At 37.0% G+C, this 17,307-nt stretch overlaps 1 protein-coding gene across 2 annotated transcripts in view; it reads right to left on the bottom strand.

The window, feature by feature from the left end:
- The window catches only part of NR3C1 (nuclear receptor subfamily 3 group C member 1), a 135,343-nt gene that overhangs the window by 8,673 nt on the left and 109,363 nt on the right, over positions 1–17,307 (bottom strand). For both annotated transcript variants that reach the window (XM_027841735.1, XM_027841734.1), the window contains exons 5-6: positions 13,531–13,809; positions 11,756–11,900 (exon numbers count right to left, since the gene is read on the bottom strand). In XM_027841735.1, coding sequence (XP_027697536.1) covers positions 11,756–11,900; positions 13,531–13,809 — 424 coding nt within the window. The remainder of the gene's footprint in view (positions 1–11,755; positions 11,901–13,530; positions 13,810–17,307) is intronic.

Genomic DNA, 17,307 nt, shown 5'->3' with positions numbered 1-17,307 from the left:
ACAAAAACATATATATATATATATATATATATACACACATACATATATATACATATATATCAAATTTGCCCCAAGGACTGCTCTGGCTCTATACCAAAAATTATGATATGCTGTCTCATTGGTGTCATTGTTTTTAATGAAATTATCTACGGTTTCTATGATTTATTTTTGATTCACAAATTCTTTAGCATTAAGTTATTTAATCTCAAGTTGTTTTTCATCCTTTTTAAAGTAACTCTTTATTTAATATAATTTTAATTGCATTATGGTCTATCAAGGATACACACATATATCTGCTTTTCTGCATTTGTTCACAAGGTTTTTATGATTAATTTTATAAAGATGCCATGTGCAGCAATAGTAACCACAGTTCTGTCACATTAAATTTTTCTAAATTTCTATCTAGGTTATGTTCTTTGTTTATTTTTTATTACATTTATATAGGGCTGCTAGGGATAAATAAGGTCTCCTCTTGCTATTAAGTTTTTATTGTCTATTTCTTTTTGTAATTCATTTAGTTTTCCCCTTAAGTATTCAGGAGTTATGTTATTCAGTGTATGTATGTTAAGTGTTGAGATAGTTTTATTTTCTGTTAGTTTTCAGCAAAATGTAGTTTCTCTCTCTATAGTTTGAATTATCTGTTTTTGCTATTGTCTTGTATGAAATCATAATTGCTATAATTGCCTTTTTTTGAAAACAAAAAATTGGCTAAGGCATAATAGATTTTGCTCCAACCCCTTATTTTAACTGTGTTTCCTGTAAATAACAAATTGTTGGGTTTGATTAACCTCTTCCATTTTATGGGTGAGTTCATTCCATTAATATTCATAGTTTTGTGCTTTTTTTTGGTTGGGCAATGGAAGTTAAGTGACTTGCCCAGGGTCACACAGCTAGTAAGCGTTAAGTGTTTGAAACTGGCTTTGAACTCAGGTCCTCCTGACTCCAAGGCCAGAGCTCTTTTTATTGTGCCATGTAGCTGTCCCCATATCCACAGTTTTGATAGTTAATTGTTTATTTCCCTCCATTCTATTCTTCCATTTTTTTTTCTTCTTGATTCTACTGGTTCCCTATTTATTTCAAGTTGTTTGTTGCCTTCCTCTTTTTTCTTCCCCTTTTAAACTTCTCTTCATCTTCTTTCCAAGCTTAAGATTTATTCCTTTCCTGAATCTATCCTTTTTCTTATACTCCTGCTTTCCCTCTTAGTTTTCCTATTTGTATACTTGTTGATTTGAATGTATTTCTATACAAAACTCTGTGTAGATGTTCCAATCATTTTTCATTAGTTTAAATGAAAGTAAAGTTCAAGTGACACTTGCTTTCTCCACTTCTTCTATGTTTACATATAATTCTACGTGTACAACCTGATTACATATGTTAATAAGTCCACCCCCATTTTTTTCTTCTCATTTTCCTTTAACGTATTTTTCTCTCTCCCCTTTATTTTTTCTTATAGCATTTTCAAAACATAACAAAACTATTTATAGGTGTTCTATCTCAAGTAACTACCTCTATGACCCTCTGTTACATTAGGATTTTGAAAGAACACTTTCACCACCTCTCCATTTCCATTAGAATGTAAACAGTTCATCCAGATTGTTCACTTGCATTTGCCTTTTTATCTTTCTCTTGATATTTGCATTTCAGAGTTCCTTTTCAACTTTCAGTGTTTTTCTTCTTCTTTACTATCAGGAATGACTGAAAGTCTTCTTTATCATTGAGGATCCATTTTTTTTCTCCTTGTAGTATTATACTTTATTTTGCTGGGTGAATTATTCTTGAACACAGATCTTTATCTTTCACTTTCAGAAATATCTCATAACATGTTTTCAGCTACTTTATGGTGATAGCTGCTATATGCAATCTTGATTGTGATTTCTCCATATTTAAATTCTTTCTATATAGATGCTGCCAATAGTTTTTCATTTCTTTGGAATCTGAATTTTGGCAATGTCATTCCTGAGAATTTTCATTTTTTTTTTCCAGGAGGTGACTGGTGGATTTCGCGCCCCCCCCCCCCATTTTTCATATTGTCCTTTTGTTCTAATGTGTCTGGGACATTTTCATTAAAGATTTCTTGAAATATATCATCCAAGCTTTTTTTTTTTAAAATTATGGATTTCAGATCTTCTTATGGTTTTTAAGTTATCTTTCCTTGATCTGTTTTTAAAGTCAGTTGCTTTTGATATGCAATAGTTTATACATTTACCTCTATTTTCTCTTTCTTTGACTTTGTTGTAAGAATTCTTATTGTGTCTTAGGGTCATCAATTTGTATTTATTCCATTCTGATTTTGGGGGAGTTTGCTACTAGAATAAAGTTTTGTACCACTTCTATTAAAGCTGTTGATTCGTTCCCTAATTTTCTTCTCCACAGCTACCATTTCTTTCATATTGTTTTAAAACTCTTACATATTTTTTTAAACAAAGAATTCTAATTGTTTCTATGGGACAACTGTGTTTTTTTCTTTCCTTTGAGGTTTTTATTGTATGTTTTTGAATTATTCTTCTCTCGTGGGATTTAGTCATCCCTTACACCTCTCTCTTTCTTTACCCTTTTTTTTTTTTTTTTGCTGAGGCCTTAGGAGTTGAGTTCTAGGTCTTCCCTACTCTGCGTATCAAATCAAATTATTGTTATTAAGAGATTCAAAAGGATGTCTCCAAGATCACACAGAGACTCAGTCATAACTCAGCCAGAATTTCTAGAATTCAGCTTTCCACATAACTAGATTTACAAAAGTGAAACCCAGTGCATTAACTATAATCACTCTTTTTTTGAAAGTTCTCATGTTTGCAACTGAAAGCATTAGCTTGGAACAAACCTATGTCACAGCATTGAGAAAAATCAAATAAAAGGCAGCCTGGGCATTGAACCAGGAGTCAGAAAGACCTAGGTTCAAATTATTCCTTAGATGTTTACGTGGTGCATGACCAAGTCAGTGAACCTCTCTGGGATTCAGTTTTCACATCAGACAAGGTTGGTTTCAATGTCTTTTTAACTCTAAAGCTATGATCTTATGAACTAAAGGAGCCACCTTTGCGGACAAATAATTCAGAAATGATGACTGCAGTGACCTTTTTCACCACCCAGCCTTCCTACGCACAATTACCATCACCTCTCCCATTTTCAATTCTAATCAACAGACGCAGTTCTGGCTAGAATACTCTATTAGTTAGAAGCCCTTTCCTATGACTGTTATTCTTTTCCCCTACTACTATTCTTATTAGAATCTTATAACCAAGTTATACTTTGTTATACCATATTAGCACCTTCCTATTCTGTACTTCCCCTAGCATACTGCTAGAAAATTCCCCTAATCCTTGTCATTCAGTTGCCCATCTATGGTGGCCAAAAAAAAAAATCCCTCTCTGCTGTTATCTTTTTCTACATTCTCATCCTTATCAAACTCAGCTCTTTCTCTCTCTCCTATCCTCTCCTACAGTCCCCCAAACCCCTGCTGCAATTTTAACAACTTCCCTTCGTTTGAGACTTCTGTTTCACTCACTTTACATCTTCTGGAACTCACAAAGAATTTGCTTTTGACCTTAGCATAGAAATACCCAGAAAATCCCTTATTTTTTGATCCTTTTTGATCTTTACTGTGTACATAATATGGATTTGTTGCTGTCATTGTACTTAACTGCACAACTGTTGGTGTACATCTCATTCTTTTAGTTCTTTTATTATTACTCTAAGTCATTTCATGGAATTCGTCTCATATTTCTTTGAATTCTTTAAACTGATTATTTATGTTACAATAGCATTTTATTAAATCATTATAACATAATTTGTTCAGTCATCTCTAGTATACAGTCATCTCTAGTAGACAGACACCTAGTTTGCTTCCAGTTTTTTTTACTATTACGAACAGTGGTGCTAGAAATGTTTTTGTACAGCTAGGTATTTTTCCCATTAATAACTGCTTTGGGTTTGGTCCTAGTTGTGGGCCCACTGAATCAAATGGTAGTCACCTTTCAAAACTCTTATTGAATAATTTCATATTATTCTCCCAAAAGACTAGAACTCTAAGAGCAGTATAATAGTATGCTTCCTTTTACCACAGAAGAACCAGTTAAGAATTTTACCTTTTGTTGTTGTTATCTTTGCTAATTTGATGGCATAGTGGAGAGAGGGCTGGAGTCAGAAATGGGTTCAAATCCTACCTCTCAGACATACAGCTATGTGAAAATAAACAAGTTAAAAACCTTGGAAGACCTACATGAACTGATGCAGAGTAAAGTGAGCAAAACCAGGAGATACACAGTAACAAAAATATTGTAGCAATGATCAACTGTTGAGGACTTAGCAATTCTGATCAATACAGTGATCCAAGACAATTCCAAAGGACTCCTGATGAATAATGCTATCTGCCTCTAGAGAAATGATGAACTATGAATGCAAGATGAAGTATAGTTTTTTTCACTTTCTTCATTTTTTTTTTTTTTGGGCAATGTGACTGATATAGGAATAGGTTTTGCATGACTTCACATGGATAACTAATATCACATTACCTGCCTTCTTAATGGGTGGGGGGAGGAGCTGAAGGCAGGGATAGAATTTGGAACAAAACCCCCCCCCCCCAAAATAAATCAATAATAAAATTTTAAAAAGAAAAAAATGAACAAGTTATTTAATTTCTTAGGACTCTGGAAAATTCTCTAAGTTCTCTAAGATAGAGAAGAACTGCTGATCATCTGCATTGGTGGTGGAAATTTCCACACTAGAAGTTCTCTATATGAATAAAATCAGTCTATAAGGAATTTCAAAGTTGTTTTAACTTGCAATTGATTCTTAGATATTTTGATTATTTCTTCCATGTAGCTGTGCATGTTTTCTTTTTTATAAGTTTGTTTATATCTTTTGACCACTTAACGAACAGAGAATGATGCCTACCTTTATCTTAATTCCTTACAAAGTATGGATGACAGGCTTTCAGAGTAGTTTCATGAAGTATTTTTTTCCCCAGTTTTTCCCTGTGGATAAATTGCTTTGTGTCATGTAAAAGTTTTTATTTTTATATAAGCAAACACCTATTTTATCTCTTATTATTTCCTCTAAGTCACTGCTTTTTTAGAATTCCTCTGTTCTTAACAGGTATAAAAGATGTAACAATCCCTTGTCGTCTAGTACTTAATGATATACTAAAATATTTAAATTGCCAATTTATTTGAATTATGATTAATGGTGTGAGGTGTCTGCTGTGTATATATATATTTGCCAAACTGGTAATTTTTCTAATACTTTTTTATTAAATAATAGATTTATTCCCCAGTGTTTCATGATCCTAGGTATACTGAATATTAGACTGCTGTCTAAACCTCACTCTAGTTCACTGCTATCTAACCTATTTCACTGATCTACTTTTTATCCAGTGCAAGAAGTTTTAATAATCACTGCTTTATAGTATAATTTGAAACAGAATGGTAATTGGAAAGAGCATTAGATTTGGAGTCAGAGGACCTTGGTTCAAGTCTTGGTTCTACTTTTTACTTCCTGTGTGGCCTTCAGCAATAACAGATATTATTGGTTCTCAGTTTCCTCATCTATGCCATCTATGAAATTCAGGAGGTTTCACTAGATGATCTCTTATTTGCTAGATAAGAAAAAAAGTTTCCCCCAAATTTTCTTTCATTGGATACACACACACATATATACACATATAAATTAACACATATATGTATGTATGTATTTGGCCACATCCAAAAGAAAAAATATAAACATGTATGTGTATAAAAATATAATTTCCACACTCTTAGTCTCAGGATTTGGATAGCATGTTTCAGCATCTGTCCTCTGGAATTATGGTCGGTTATTATGGTGATCAGAGTTCACACAACTTTCAAAGTTGTTTGTCTTTAAAATATTGTTGTCATTGTATAAACTATTCTCCTGCTCTCCTGGTTCTGTTGACTTCAGCCTGTATTAGTTTATATATATATATATAAACTAATATATATATATATATATATATACATATATATACATATAAACACATATATCTATATCTTTCCAGGGTTCTCTGAAACCATTTCCGTCATCATTGCTTATAATATTCTATGATATCTAACTTGTTCAGCCATTTCCCAGTTGGTGCAGGGCACTCCCTCAAATTTCCATTCTTTGCCAGTCAGTCAACAAATATGTATTAAACACCCACAATATGTCAGGCACTGTGTTAAGCATTAAGCCACCTCAAAAAAGCTATAAACATTTTTGTACATCCTTAGACTTTGTTGTGTTTAGGACTAATTACTCCTTTAATTTGCCCTCTCTCTAATTCCCCATCCTCTCTTTTCCCATTTTCCTCTCTGCTGAAATATGTTGCTGTACCCAATAGTGTGTGTGTTTGTGTTGTGTGTCTTTGTGTGTATTCTTCCCTCCCTTGATCAGCTCAGATGAGAATCAGATTGAAGCATCAGCCACTCTCCATGTTCTTCTTTGTTTGTATAGACTTTTTGCATACCCTGATTATTTGAGATTAAAAAAAAATTCTCCCTAACTTTTCTGATAGGGCTTAGAGAGGACACACATTATCATCTCTACATATTAAAAATAGAAGGCATTTATCCTTCTTTAATTTCTTATGATTATTTGTGTTTATCTTTTTGTTTTCATTAACTCTTGTATTAACCTTCAATTTTCTACACAGCTCTGGTTTTTTCATCAGGAATGCTTGGAAATTCTCCTTCATTAAATGTCCATTTTCCCCTTGTAGCACTACTATCAGTTTTGCTGAGGAAATTATTCTTGGCTACAAGTCCATATCCTTTACCTTCCTAAATATTAATTCCAAACTCTCTATTCTTTCATCGTGGTGGCTGCTAAATCCTGTGTAATCCTGAATAAAGCTCCCTGGTACTTGAGTTGTTATTCTGGCTGCTTATAGTTTTTTTTTTTCTTTGACCTGAAAGTTCTGGATTTTGGCTATAATGTTTTGTTCCTGGGAATTTTCATTTTGGGATTTCTTTCCAGAGATGACTGGTAGATTCTTTCTATATCCACTTTGTCCTATGATTCTAAGCCATCTGAGCAGTTTTCTTTTGTGATTTCTTGAAATATGCTAAAACATTTTTTCTTCTGGTCATAACTTTCAGGTAGTTCATCAATTCTTAACTTTTTTTTCTCAATCATGTTTTCCAGGTCAGTTATTTTTGCTTTGAGATACCTTATGTTTTCTTCTGTTTTATTTCCTTCAGTCTTTTGACTTTGTTTTCAATAATTCTTGATGTTTCATGGAATCATTGGCTTCCATTTGGTTCATTCTAATCTTCAGGGAGTTTTTGCTTGGGCAAGGTTTTATACCTTGTGCACTAAGCTGTTAATTCCCTTTCTAATTTTTTCTTCAAGCACTCTTATTTCATTTATAAAAAAGATACTTTTAACTCTTAAAAAAATGCCAGTAACTCTTAATTCATATCTCCCTAGAATTCTAGTAGAATTTGTACCCCAGCTGTGTTTTTCTTTAAGTCTTTGCTTGTAGATGTTTTGGAGCCATTCTCTTCTTCTGAGTTTGTCCTGGAGCATCCCTGTCATCATAATAACTTTTTATGGTAGGATTATTATTTTCCTTTGATTGCTCATTCTTCCAGATTACTTCCTGACTTTAGACTTGCTGCCAGGACTGGGCTCTGTGTACTTCTGGAGGGGAGTTATGGGCTGGTCCTGCTGCTGCTTTCTTGGGTGTTGTATTTTTTTTTTTTTTTTTAGTATCTCAGGGACAGGCTGGAGCTCTGCAAGCTTTTGTTGATTCCCAAAGTAGTCTGAGCCAGGGTAACATCTGATTCTTACCACACCCCCACCCCAACCTCTGTAAGTTCCTGTCCTGGATGTGGATCTGAGCAACAGCAGACTTTTGCTGGATTTAGCCAGTATCAGTCAGCTGGGATCCAAGACTGGCTGGTTCAGGGTGAAAGAACTGCAAAATTTCCTTTGGTTTGGGATTCTTGCCCTGGTTGTTCCTTTGCAGGCTTCAAATCAAGCTAGAGGCTGGAACTGAAACCCTGTTCTGCTTCTGGAGTCAGAGCCACATAGCGCTACTTATTTCTGAACTTGCTCAGTACACAGCCTATGGCTCTTCACCCCAAATGCTACTCCTAGGTGTAGGTCCTCCCCTCTGAATTGGGTAGTTGGCCGAGGTAGTGGGCGATGAAACTGCCAGTTGATACCCGTTCCTACAGACCGCACAAAGTCCTAGTATGGGTCTGGGAGCTCATCTTGTCCTAGGGCCCAGCTTTTCATGCACTGAAGTGCTCCATCCTGTGAATTCCTGGGCAGGCCCTGTCTCTAAGCAAACTCTTCTATTTGCATCCTTGATCTCATTATCTCCTCTTTCTTCTAGGTCAGGAGGTTCTTAATGTAGACTCCACGGATTTGTTTTTAAAATATTTTGATAACTAAGTTTTCTTTGTAATCCTGTGTATTTTATTTTATGCAGTTAAAAACATTCTGAAAAGGGGTTCATAGGCTTCATCGACTTTCAAAAAGGTCCATGACACAACAAAAGTAAAGAAACCCTGTAGTCTGCCCTACCACTGATCATTCTCTCTTATCCCCAATTATTTACCAATATACTGGCTCCTCCCTAGCTGCTTATACATATGTCCCTAGCCCCCCCCAAGCCCCCACAACCCCCCAAAAACCGTTCTTCTCCTGTCCTGCCATTCTTTCAAGCTATCATCCAAAATGTCTTCTTTCCAATGCTAAACTAGTATCTGTCCTTTCTAGCTTCTTCACCACCCATTCACTCCTCAGCCCCTACAATCTGCTTTCTGACTCCAACTGAAAGGTTGCCAGTGATCTCTTCATTGATAAATTCATAGTATTCTTTCAGCCCCCATTCTCTCTGACCTCACTGAAACCTTCACAACAATGGTGATCATTCATTCTCTCCTCCTAGATACTTTCTCCTCTCATGGCTTCTGTGACTCTTCTCTCTCCTGATTTCCCTTATATTTGATCAAGTGCAAGTTATTTAATCTAAGCCCTTATTTGTCCATCTGTAAAATGGGAATAATAATACCTGTTATATGTACCTTAATAGGTTGTTCTGAACCTGAACCCAGATCGACACATGCAGAGTGCTTTGTAAACTTTAAACAAATGGTGGTATTATCACTGTCATCATTTCTTAGCTCTGCAGTGTGAGTGTTCCCCAAGACTATGTTCATTCTCTATACTCTCTTCCTCAGTAATCTCATCCTCTTCCATGGGTTCAGTTACTTCCTTTATATTGATAATTCTCAAATCTATACATCTAGCTCAGTCTCTCCCTACACTTCAGTCTCATATCTCTACCTTCCTGATGGATATCCCTACCTGGATGTTCTACCACACCTCAAACTCATCATTATTCAAAACTGATGCATCATCTTCTCTTTAATCCCTCCTCCAAACTTCTGAACTTTTTGAGGATGGAACTAGTATCTTCCAAGTTACCCAGGTTTGAAATCTCAAGAGTCATCTTGGACCCTTCTCCTTTATTTCACCATTGCTGATTATTAGATAAGTCATGTCTTGGCAGCTGAGTGGTGCAGTGGACAAAGAGCAGGACCCGGAGTCAGGAAGACCTGAGTTCAAACCCAGTTTCTGAGACTTATCAGCTGTGTGACTCTGGGTAAATAATTTAACCTCCATTTGCCTTAGTTTCCTCAACTGTAATGAGGATAATAACAGTACCACCTCATAAGACTGTTGTGAGGATCAAATAAGATATTTGTAAAATGCTTAGCACACTGCCTGGAATGTAGTAGGTGCTATATAAATGCTCATTCCCTTCCCATTCTACCTTTTATTTTATTTTTTTGCAACATATTTCATATCTTTCCTTGTCCACCCACTCTCACAACCACCACCTCAGTTCAGTCCCTCATTACAGCCTCCTAACTATCTCTCCCCTCCCCAATTCATCCTTCATGCAGCTACCAAAATCACAAAGCTTTCCTTGCATACAATAGGTATTTAATAAATTCTTCTTCAGTCAAATTGGAGATATAAATATATGATGCCACCCAGGATTGACACTTTCTTTCCCCAAATCTCTGATTCTTTTCCCTCTGTCCCTTCCCCTTTTCCCAGCCCATATGTATATACACACACTTTGGATAGGAGGGCTTATATTACACAGAACATCTAAAACCTTTTACTTTTTGCTATTTATTAAGATAAAGACCATAATGTTAAAAAAAGAGAGATAATTCAAAAAGAACAACTAGAAGGGATGCACCTACTAGACTTTCTACAGCTTTTTTAAACCCTCCAGACTTTGTTTCCATTGCATTTCAAGAATCAGAAGGAAGTATAAATTTCCATGTGTTAAAGAAGTAAGGGATTGAGGGAGAAGGGAATAAGCATTTCTATAGCATGTACTATGTGCCAGATATTGTGTTAGGCAATTTACTATCTATTTTTACTATTGTTACTATTATTACTATTTACTATTTAATATCTCATTTGATCTTCACAACAATCCTGGGAGGTAAGTGCTATTATTATCCCCACTTTACAACTGAGGAAACTGAAGCAAACAGGTTAAGTGACTTGCCCAGGGTCATACAGTTAGTAAGTGTCTTAATGCCAGATTTGATTTTATGTCTTCCTGATTCCAGGCCAAGTGCTCTCTATCTACTGCAGGACCAGATCATCAGATGAAATTCCTTGCAGAGCATCTATAACTTCAGTCATCCAGTTTCTACTCAAACCCCTCCAGTGACAAAGTTGCTCACTAACTACTACAGATGCATCCATTTCATTTTTCAAATAGTATCTAAGTGATGAGAAAATCCTTCCTGGTAGTGAGCTCAAATCTGCCTCCATCACCCTCATTAGTTCCAGTTTCCACCGACCCAGAACTGGGCCTAAAACCAAAGATTGGCTACAGTGGAACTAGGATCCCTTGATGGGGCACATGATTTCTGGGAGTGCAGTGAGCTTCAATGGTGTCAAGGTAAAAGCTTATCAACTTTCCTGTTGTTTAACACCCTTGAGCCTTCCTTCCTCCTACCTCCAAATCAACTGTCATTTAGTCCCATCTTCCCCAGCTGGAAGGCACAGTGGATAGAGTGTTCAGCCTGAAGTCATAAAGACCTGAGTTCAAATCCAGCACCAGACACTTATTAGCTGTATGGGCCTGAGCAAATCATTTAACCTGTCTATCTCAGTTTCCACAACTGTAAAATGGGGATCAAGTAGGTACAAAATAAATGCTTGTTCCTTCCCTCCCCATTCTTTACTTATACAGATCTATATATTTACTCCCATGAAATCCCATTTAGATCCTGTCATCTGACTTTATCTATCCCTTCCAACGTCATCTCTATTACCTTCCTAGCACATATGGCCATTAATAACAATGTAGTGCGGAATATGATCAAAATCAAAGGTTCTTCTCCCTTCAGAGTTTTGCTGTATTCTGACTACATCAAGGATGTTATTTCAATTTTATATGAACACAGAAGCTGAATACTGTGCTTTGACCTCAAAGATGTCCTTCGATTATCCTCACTAGACTCACACTGACCCAATGAGCCTCCACGAGCCAAAGACACCTTCTAGAATATACCCAGTTAGAAGGAATAAATGCCCCACATTTCTTCCCTCTTGGTCACTGCTGACCAACCAGAATCAAGCCTTCCGAGCTCTCTGGTGTTTTGCACACTTCTCTTTCACTCACTAGCACAGACCATCACAATACTACCTATTACTAGAAAAATGAAGCTTGTTCAAAATGACGGCAGGTAAATATTCCTCATAGACCACTTACTCATTAATAACCAGATCAGGAGCGAAACACAGCAGGCTGCCACTCGATTGTTTGTATGATCTCCATCCTAGTGCAAAAGACATCAGGAACATCCAGGAGTACTGCAGCAGGGTCATTTGGTCATCCAGGTGTAAGTTTCTGAAACCTAAAGTAAGACCAAATCAAAGTGACCAAATGATAGCTTTGGTGTCCATAGAAAAAAACCTCTCATGATGCCCAGCTATGATCACCACTTAATTACAGGCAACAGCGGAAGAGGTATAGGATTTCATTGGTAGAGGAAATTCCTAGATAAGGAAACTCCCTCTACTAATGCAAGTTGGCACCTTCTCTGAAATTTATATTCCTAAAGAGTTACCTAGAGCATTGAGAGGTTAGGGGACTTCATTAAGGTTGCACAGTAGCAGAAGTAGGAAAAAATTAAATATTCAACAGCATAACCTTTGAATTACTGATCTGTCACACTCAGGTCTAACTCTTGCCCCCAGCCTTCTACCCCTCCAACCCCATGCTTATGAAAGATGCATTTTAACTTCTAAATATTTATCCCACCACATTTGTGGTCCCTTTCCAATCACCTTTCATCCAAATAATTTAAGGATTAAAAAAAATCATCTTTTAATTTTCTTCTTGTAGAAAAAGTACACATAAGGGCATAACTCATCTGGACCTGTGATTTCACAGGGATGGAGAACTCCCAGGATGGAAACTCCTTTTACAAGCACAGATCACTAACATATCTATAGCTTACAGTGTTGCCTGGGGACCTCTAAGCGATGAAATGATTTGCCCAGAGTCACAGAGGCAAGAATGACTGTGTAACAGGAACAAGACTTGAACTCTGTTTTTCTGACCTCTAGGTTAAGTACTCTATCCATTATGACATGTTGCCTCTCTGAGACCATAAACAATGACTGACCACTCTGTATTCTCTCATGGAATAAAAATAAATTTTTCTAGATACACACAATCTTGCTCCCTTGAACACTGCCTGGGGTAACCTGATGGAGTGAGAGAACAGTATGAGGGAGAGGCCAATAATATAGGGTGGACATCTTTTGTTCCCTGCTATGTCTGGATAAAGACTTGGTTCATTTTCTACAACTAGAAAGAATATAAGAAGGGAAAAAGCAAAAAAGGGAACCTCTAATCTTAGATTATTTATGCAGAACTTTAAAGTTCGCAAAGCATTTTGTGAATGTTAACTCACTGAATTCTCATAACAACCGTGTGAGCGTTTATTATCATCCCCATGTTACAGATGGGAAAACTAAGGCTAGAAGAGGTCAAATGGTTGTTCTGGGTCACACAGCTAATAAGTATCTGAGGTAGGATTTGAACTCAGCTCTTTCTGACTCTAAGTCAAGTACTCTATCCACTGTGCTACCTAGCTGCCTTTTATATCTAGGTTGAGAAAGGGGTTAAAATGTGTGATTTCCCCACAAAACCCTCAAGCATTGGGTACAAATATTTTCTTTCAAAAAAGAAAAGGCTATTTTATCTATCTTTCTCTACAGATCAAGCTAAGTCACTTAAACCTGTTTGCCTCAGTTTCCTCGTGTGTAAAATGAGCTGGAGAAGGAAATCGCAAGCCACTCCAGTATCTCTGCCAAGAAAACCCCAAACGGGGTCATAAAGAGTTGGAAATGACTGAAACCTGAAATGACTAAAATATATCTATCTTTATATATCAATCAACTGATCCATCTATATCTACAGATATAGATTTACAGATCAAGCTATCTATTGGTCCACAGAACATCCTGTCCTCTTACCTGGTATTGCCTTTGCCCATTTCACTGCTGCAATCACTTGCCGTCCTCCTAACATGTTAAGTGTCGACATGATCCTCCAAGTGCTATCAGGTATCGAACTATCATATCCTGAATATAACACCTCTGGCTCAATGACCTCCAGCAGTGACACGAGTGTTGGTGTGAGCTGTGGCAATGATGCAGGAACCATTGTTTTGTTGACAGGACTTTCAGAATTCTCTCTTGTTGCTGTTGGATTGGGTTGCTGAATTCCTTTAATTTTCTTCTTTGTCTTTCGAGCTGTGGGTTAAGGAAAAAAAAAAAGAAAGTTTCAGGAAATGATGACGATGATAACAACAACAACAGTTACCATCATCATCACCACCACCACCACCACCACCACCACCACCACCACCACCAATAATGGTTTCCTTTTCTGCAATACCTTACCGTTTATACAGCTATTTTCTCACAATGAAAATATAAATATTAATGATTCCCATTTCACAGATGAGGCCCAGCAAGACGGAATACCTTGCCCAAAGTACTATAGCTCACTCCAAAACTGAATGGCTCTCTTTCTCCCCAGGTGTGCTGCTTTCCCCTCTCCTGCACTTTTCATTTAAGAGAGCTGACTTCACTTCAAAGGGGAGACACATACTCTCAGGTCTATTTAGTTCTAGTGTTAGCACAGAAGCCATACAACCTGACAGAACAAACCGAAATAATGAAAGATTGCTCTCCATCTTTGTTCCTGCCCTGGCAAGCAGCCAGTGTGGTCAGCGACATGTAACAGATGCTTTCTTGAGAAAAGTGTATATGTAAATCCATTTTCATTAATATTTAGCCATTTCAGCGATTTATTTGGTAAAATGCATTTTCACTCCTCTGCCTTTTAAATCTGGTAATTTCACATGTGGCTTACCATAGGAAACTATACCTGTATGAAAAACCATCTCGAACGCTTTTAGGAAAAGTCTGTGGGTCTTGTCTCTTTTGTGCTATTCACTACCACTTTTCCAATCAGGAGGTTCTACATTAGAGCTAAGCAGAATCACATACTCAGGAAGGAAAAACATTTCATCCAACTACATAAATCCTCTTTCCCATGAGGTTAGGGGAATATTTGCCTTCCAGAGTATTATGTTTACATAGTAAAAATGCAGCTTTCCAGGACATTTGTTCTATGGGTGTCCTCAATAAAATGCTATGTATTACAGAATCTCAGACTGGGAAGAAACCTCAGAGGCCATATGGGTCAAGCTACACCCAGAGGAGTCTCTTCTATAACATCCATCACAAGGGTTATCCAGCCTGTGCTTGGAAGACCTGCAGTGATGCAGAACCCACTAGCTCTGGAGGAAATTCATCCTTCTTTTGGATAGCTCTAATCGCAAGGAAATTTTTCCTGACATTCAGCCCAAATCTGACTTGTTGCAACTTACACTCATTGCTTAGTCCAGCCCTTTGGGGCCAAGCAGAGCAGGTCTTAACCCTCTTCCATGTGACATCCTTCCACTTATTTGAAGATACCTCCCATTTCCAACCCCAAACCCTCTCCCGCTCCATCTTCTCTTCAGGCTAAGTATCTTTTTTTTCCTTCCACTTTGGTGGATCCATGATCTCATAGGATCACAGATCTAGAGGAAGAAGGGACCTCAAGAAACAATCTGGCCCAACCCCCGTATTTTACAGATTAGGAAACCTTAACTTTCTTCAAAAGTTAAGGGACTTGCCCAAGGTCACTCAGGTCAGAGGTGGGATTTGAAGTCAGGTCTTTAGAACCAACATTCTTTTAACTATACCTCAACTGTGCAGGAAGTCCTTCTGCCAGCACAGATCACAACACTTCTACACAGCTTATTCCAGGCATTCTTGTACCTGTCTTTCTGTAAATCCTCTATCAAAGATCTACCCAATATGCCAGAGGTCTTATTTTATATTATTACTATTATCAAGGATTTACCACGAAAAATGTAAGCCGGCTATTATGTGGAGATTTGTGGCAGTCCCACCTTCTCTGTTGCTAAGGAAAGGGAGAATCTAATGGCTCAGAAAATCTTTTAAACAGAAGACTGATTGGAGAGAGGTAGGAACTAACCGAAAAAAAAAATCTCATTTTCTTAGTAAACTCTACTTGACCCTTCTATAGCAAAGATGAAGCCCCACATTTGAACACATATACTGCAGTTTTAAAATAAATGTCTGTGATGACTTAAGACACCAACATTTAACAAAAAGTAGGTCAAGATCTTTAAAATGGCAATGACTATTACCACAAAATATATGTGGAAACTTCTTTGTTCATATTGCCCATTTTTTTCCAGGGTAAGTAAACCCAAGTAAGCTGCGCTTATGTGGGGATTAGGGCCCAATATATACATAGTAGCACTTGGTAGAGCTGAGTTCATTCTCTCCTCTTGGGATACCAGGAGAAATGAACATCTTTGACTGAACTCATCCTGCCATTTTAGGACTTTAGGACTATCATTAGTTAAATGCCACAAAACCATGCTACTCAGAAAAAAAAAGTCTGATGATCTAGGAAAGGTTACCAAGAATTAGAAAATGGAAAAAAATATGAAATGTGGCTCACTAGCATACTTCTTAAACTTGATGGTCTGGCACCAAAAAATACCTACCACTGCCAGATAATGGATTCATACAGATTAACAGGAAGGAGACAAACATCTATTTATTAGGCACCCACTATGTGCCAGGCATTGGGCTAAGCACTTGATAAATATTATCTCATCTTGAGATATATTATCCTCACAACAACCCTGGGAGGTAGGTGCTATAACTATGCTCATTTTTCAATTGAACAAATTAAGTGACTTGCCCAGGGCCACTCCATCAGTAAGTGTCTGAGGCTGAATTTGAGCTCAGGTCTTTCTCATTCCAGGTCTGGTACTCCCTCCACCGCACCATCTAGCTGCCTGATGAGGCTTTCAAAATAAAGCTACAAAACCCCCATCCATTTTCAAGGCAGAATGTTTATTATTCTTTCTTCTTTTTGAGTCTGAATGTAGAATTTTATTTGAAATACCCCAACGGGTTGGGCTGTGTTCAATGAAGGAAGCGTATGTACTATTCTGGGATGATATTATTTGCTACAGTAAAAGCTTGCTTTAACAAGCATTGTAGCATAAATCTTAGTTTACTTAGGTAGACCTTAAGACTGGTCCAAGGTGGGTATCACAGCACTACAAACTTATTAGAGGACCTCATTTTGGTACTTTAAAAAACCTATAATATTGTTCTGAGAGACAGTCCTCGAAATGCTCCAGTATCCTTCATTATTCTGATCCTATTTATACATATAAATACAGAGGCATATAGGTCAGTGTATGTGAAAATAGTAAAAAATATACCAGCCTTGCCTTTTTATTCATAAAATTCAGGAAAACAAAACTAATGTTGTTGTCTTTTAATTTTACATACAAAAACATATACATGGTGTATATTTATGTATGTATGTGTGTATATATACATACATACACACATAGATACCCATGTATGCAAATATATTCCGTTGTTATTAACCTCATTTTTCAAGACACAAAATATATTCCTATTCACAAAGACAAATAAACCTTGACAGTTGGTTAGCATGAGACACCACCCCTGTTCCATCCCCCATTCCCAGCTGCCCCCACATGGCAACCTACTGCTCTCTTGTATATGAGTTTGTTAGACTTTGACAGCATGGAAACCCTAGATTCAGAGGGCCCCTCAGCAGCACCAAGGGCCCTTTCACAAAAATTCAAAGAGTTGACTCACTACTGTTTACTTCCA

This window comes from Vombatus ursinus, unplaced genomic scaffold, assembly GCF_900497805.2.
Source record: "Vombatus ursinus unplaced genomic scaffold, bare-nosed wombat genome assembly UNPS02014863.1, whole genome shotgun sequence".
In the NCBI taxonomy this organism is placed as follows: Eukaryota; Metazoa; Chordata; class Mammalia; order Diprotodontia; family Vombatidae; genus Vombatus; species Vombatus ursinus.
This window is presented reverse-complemented; position numbering and strand designations above follow the sequence as displayed.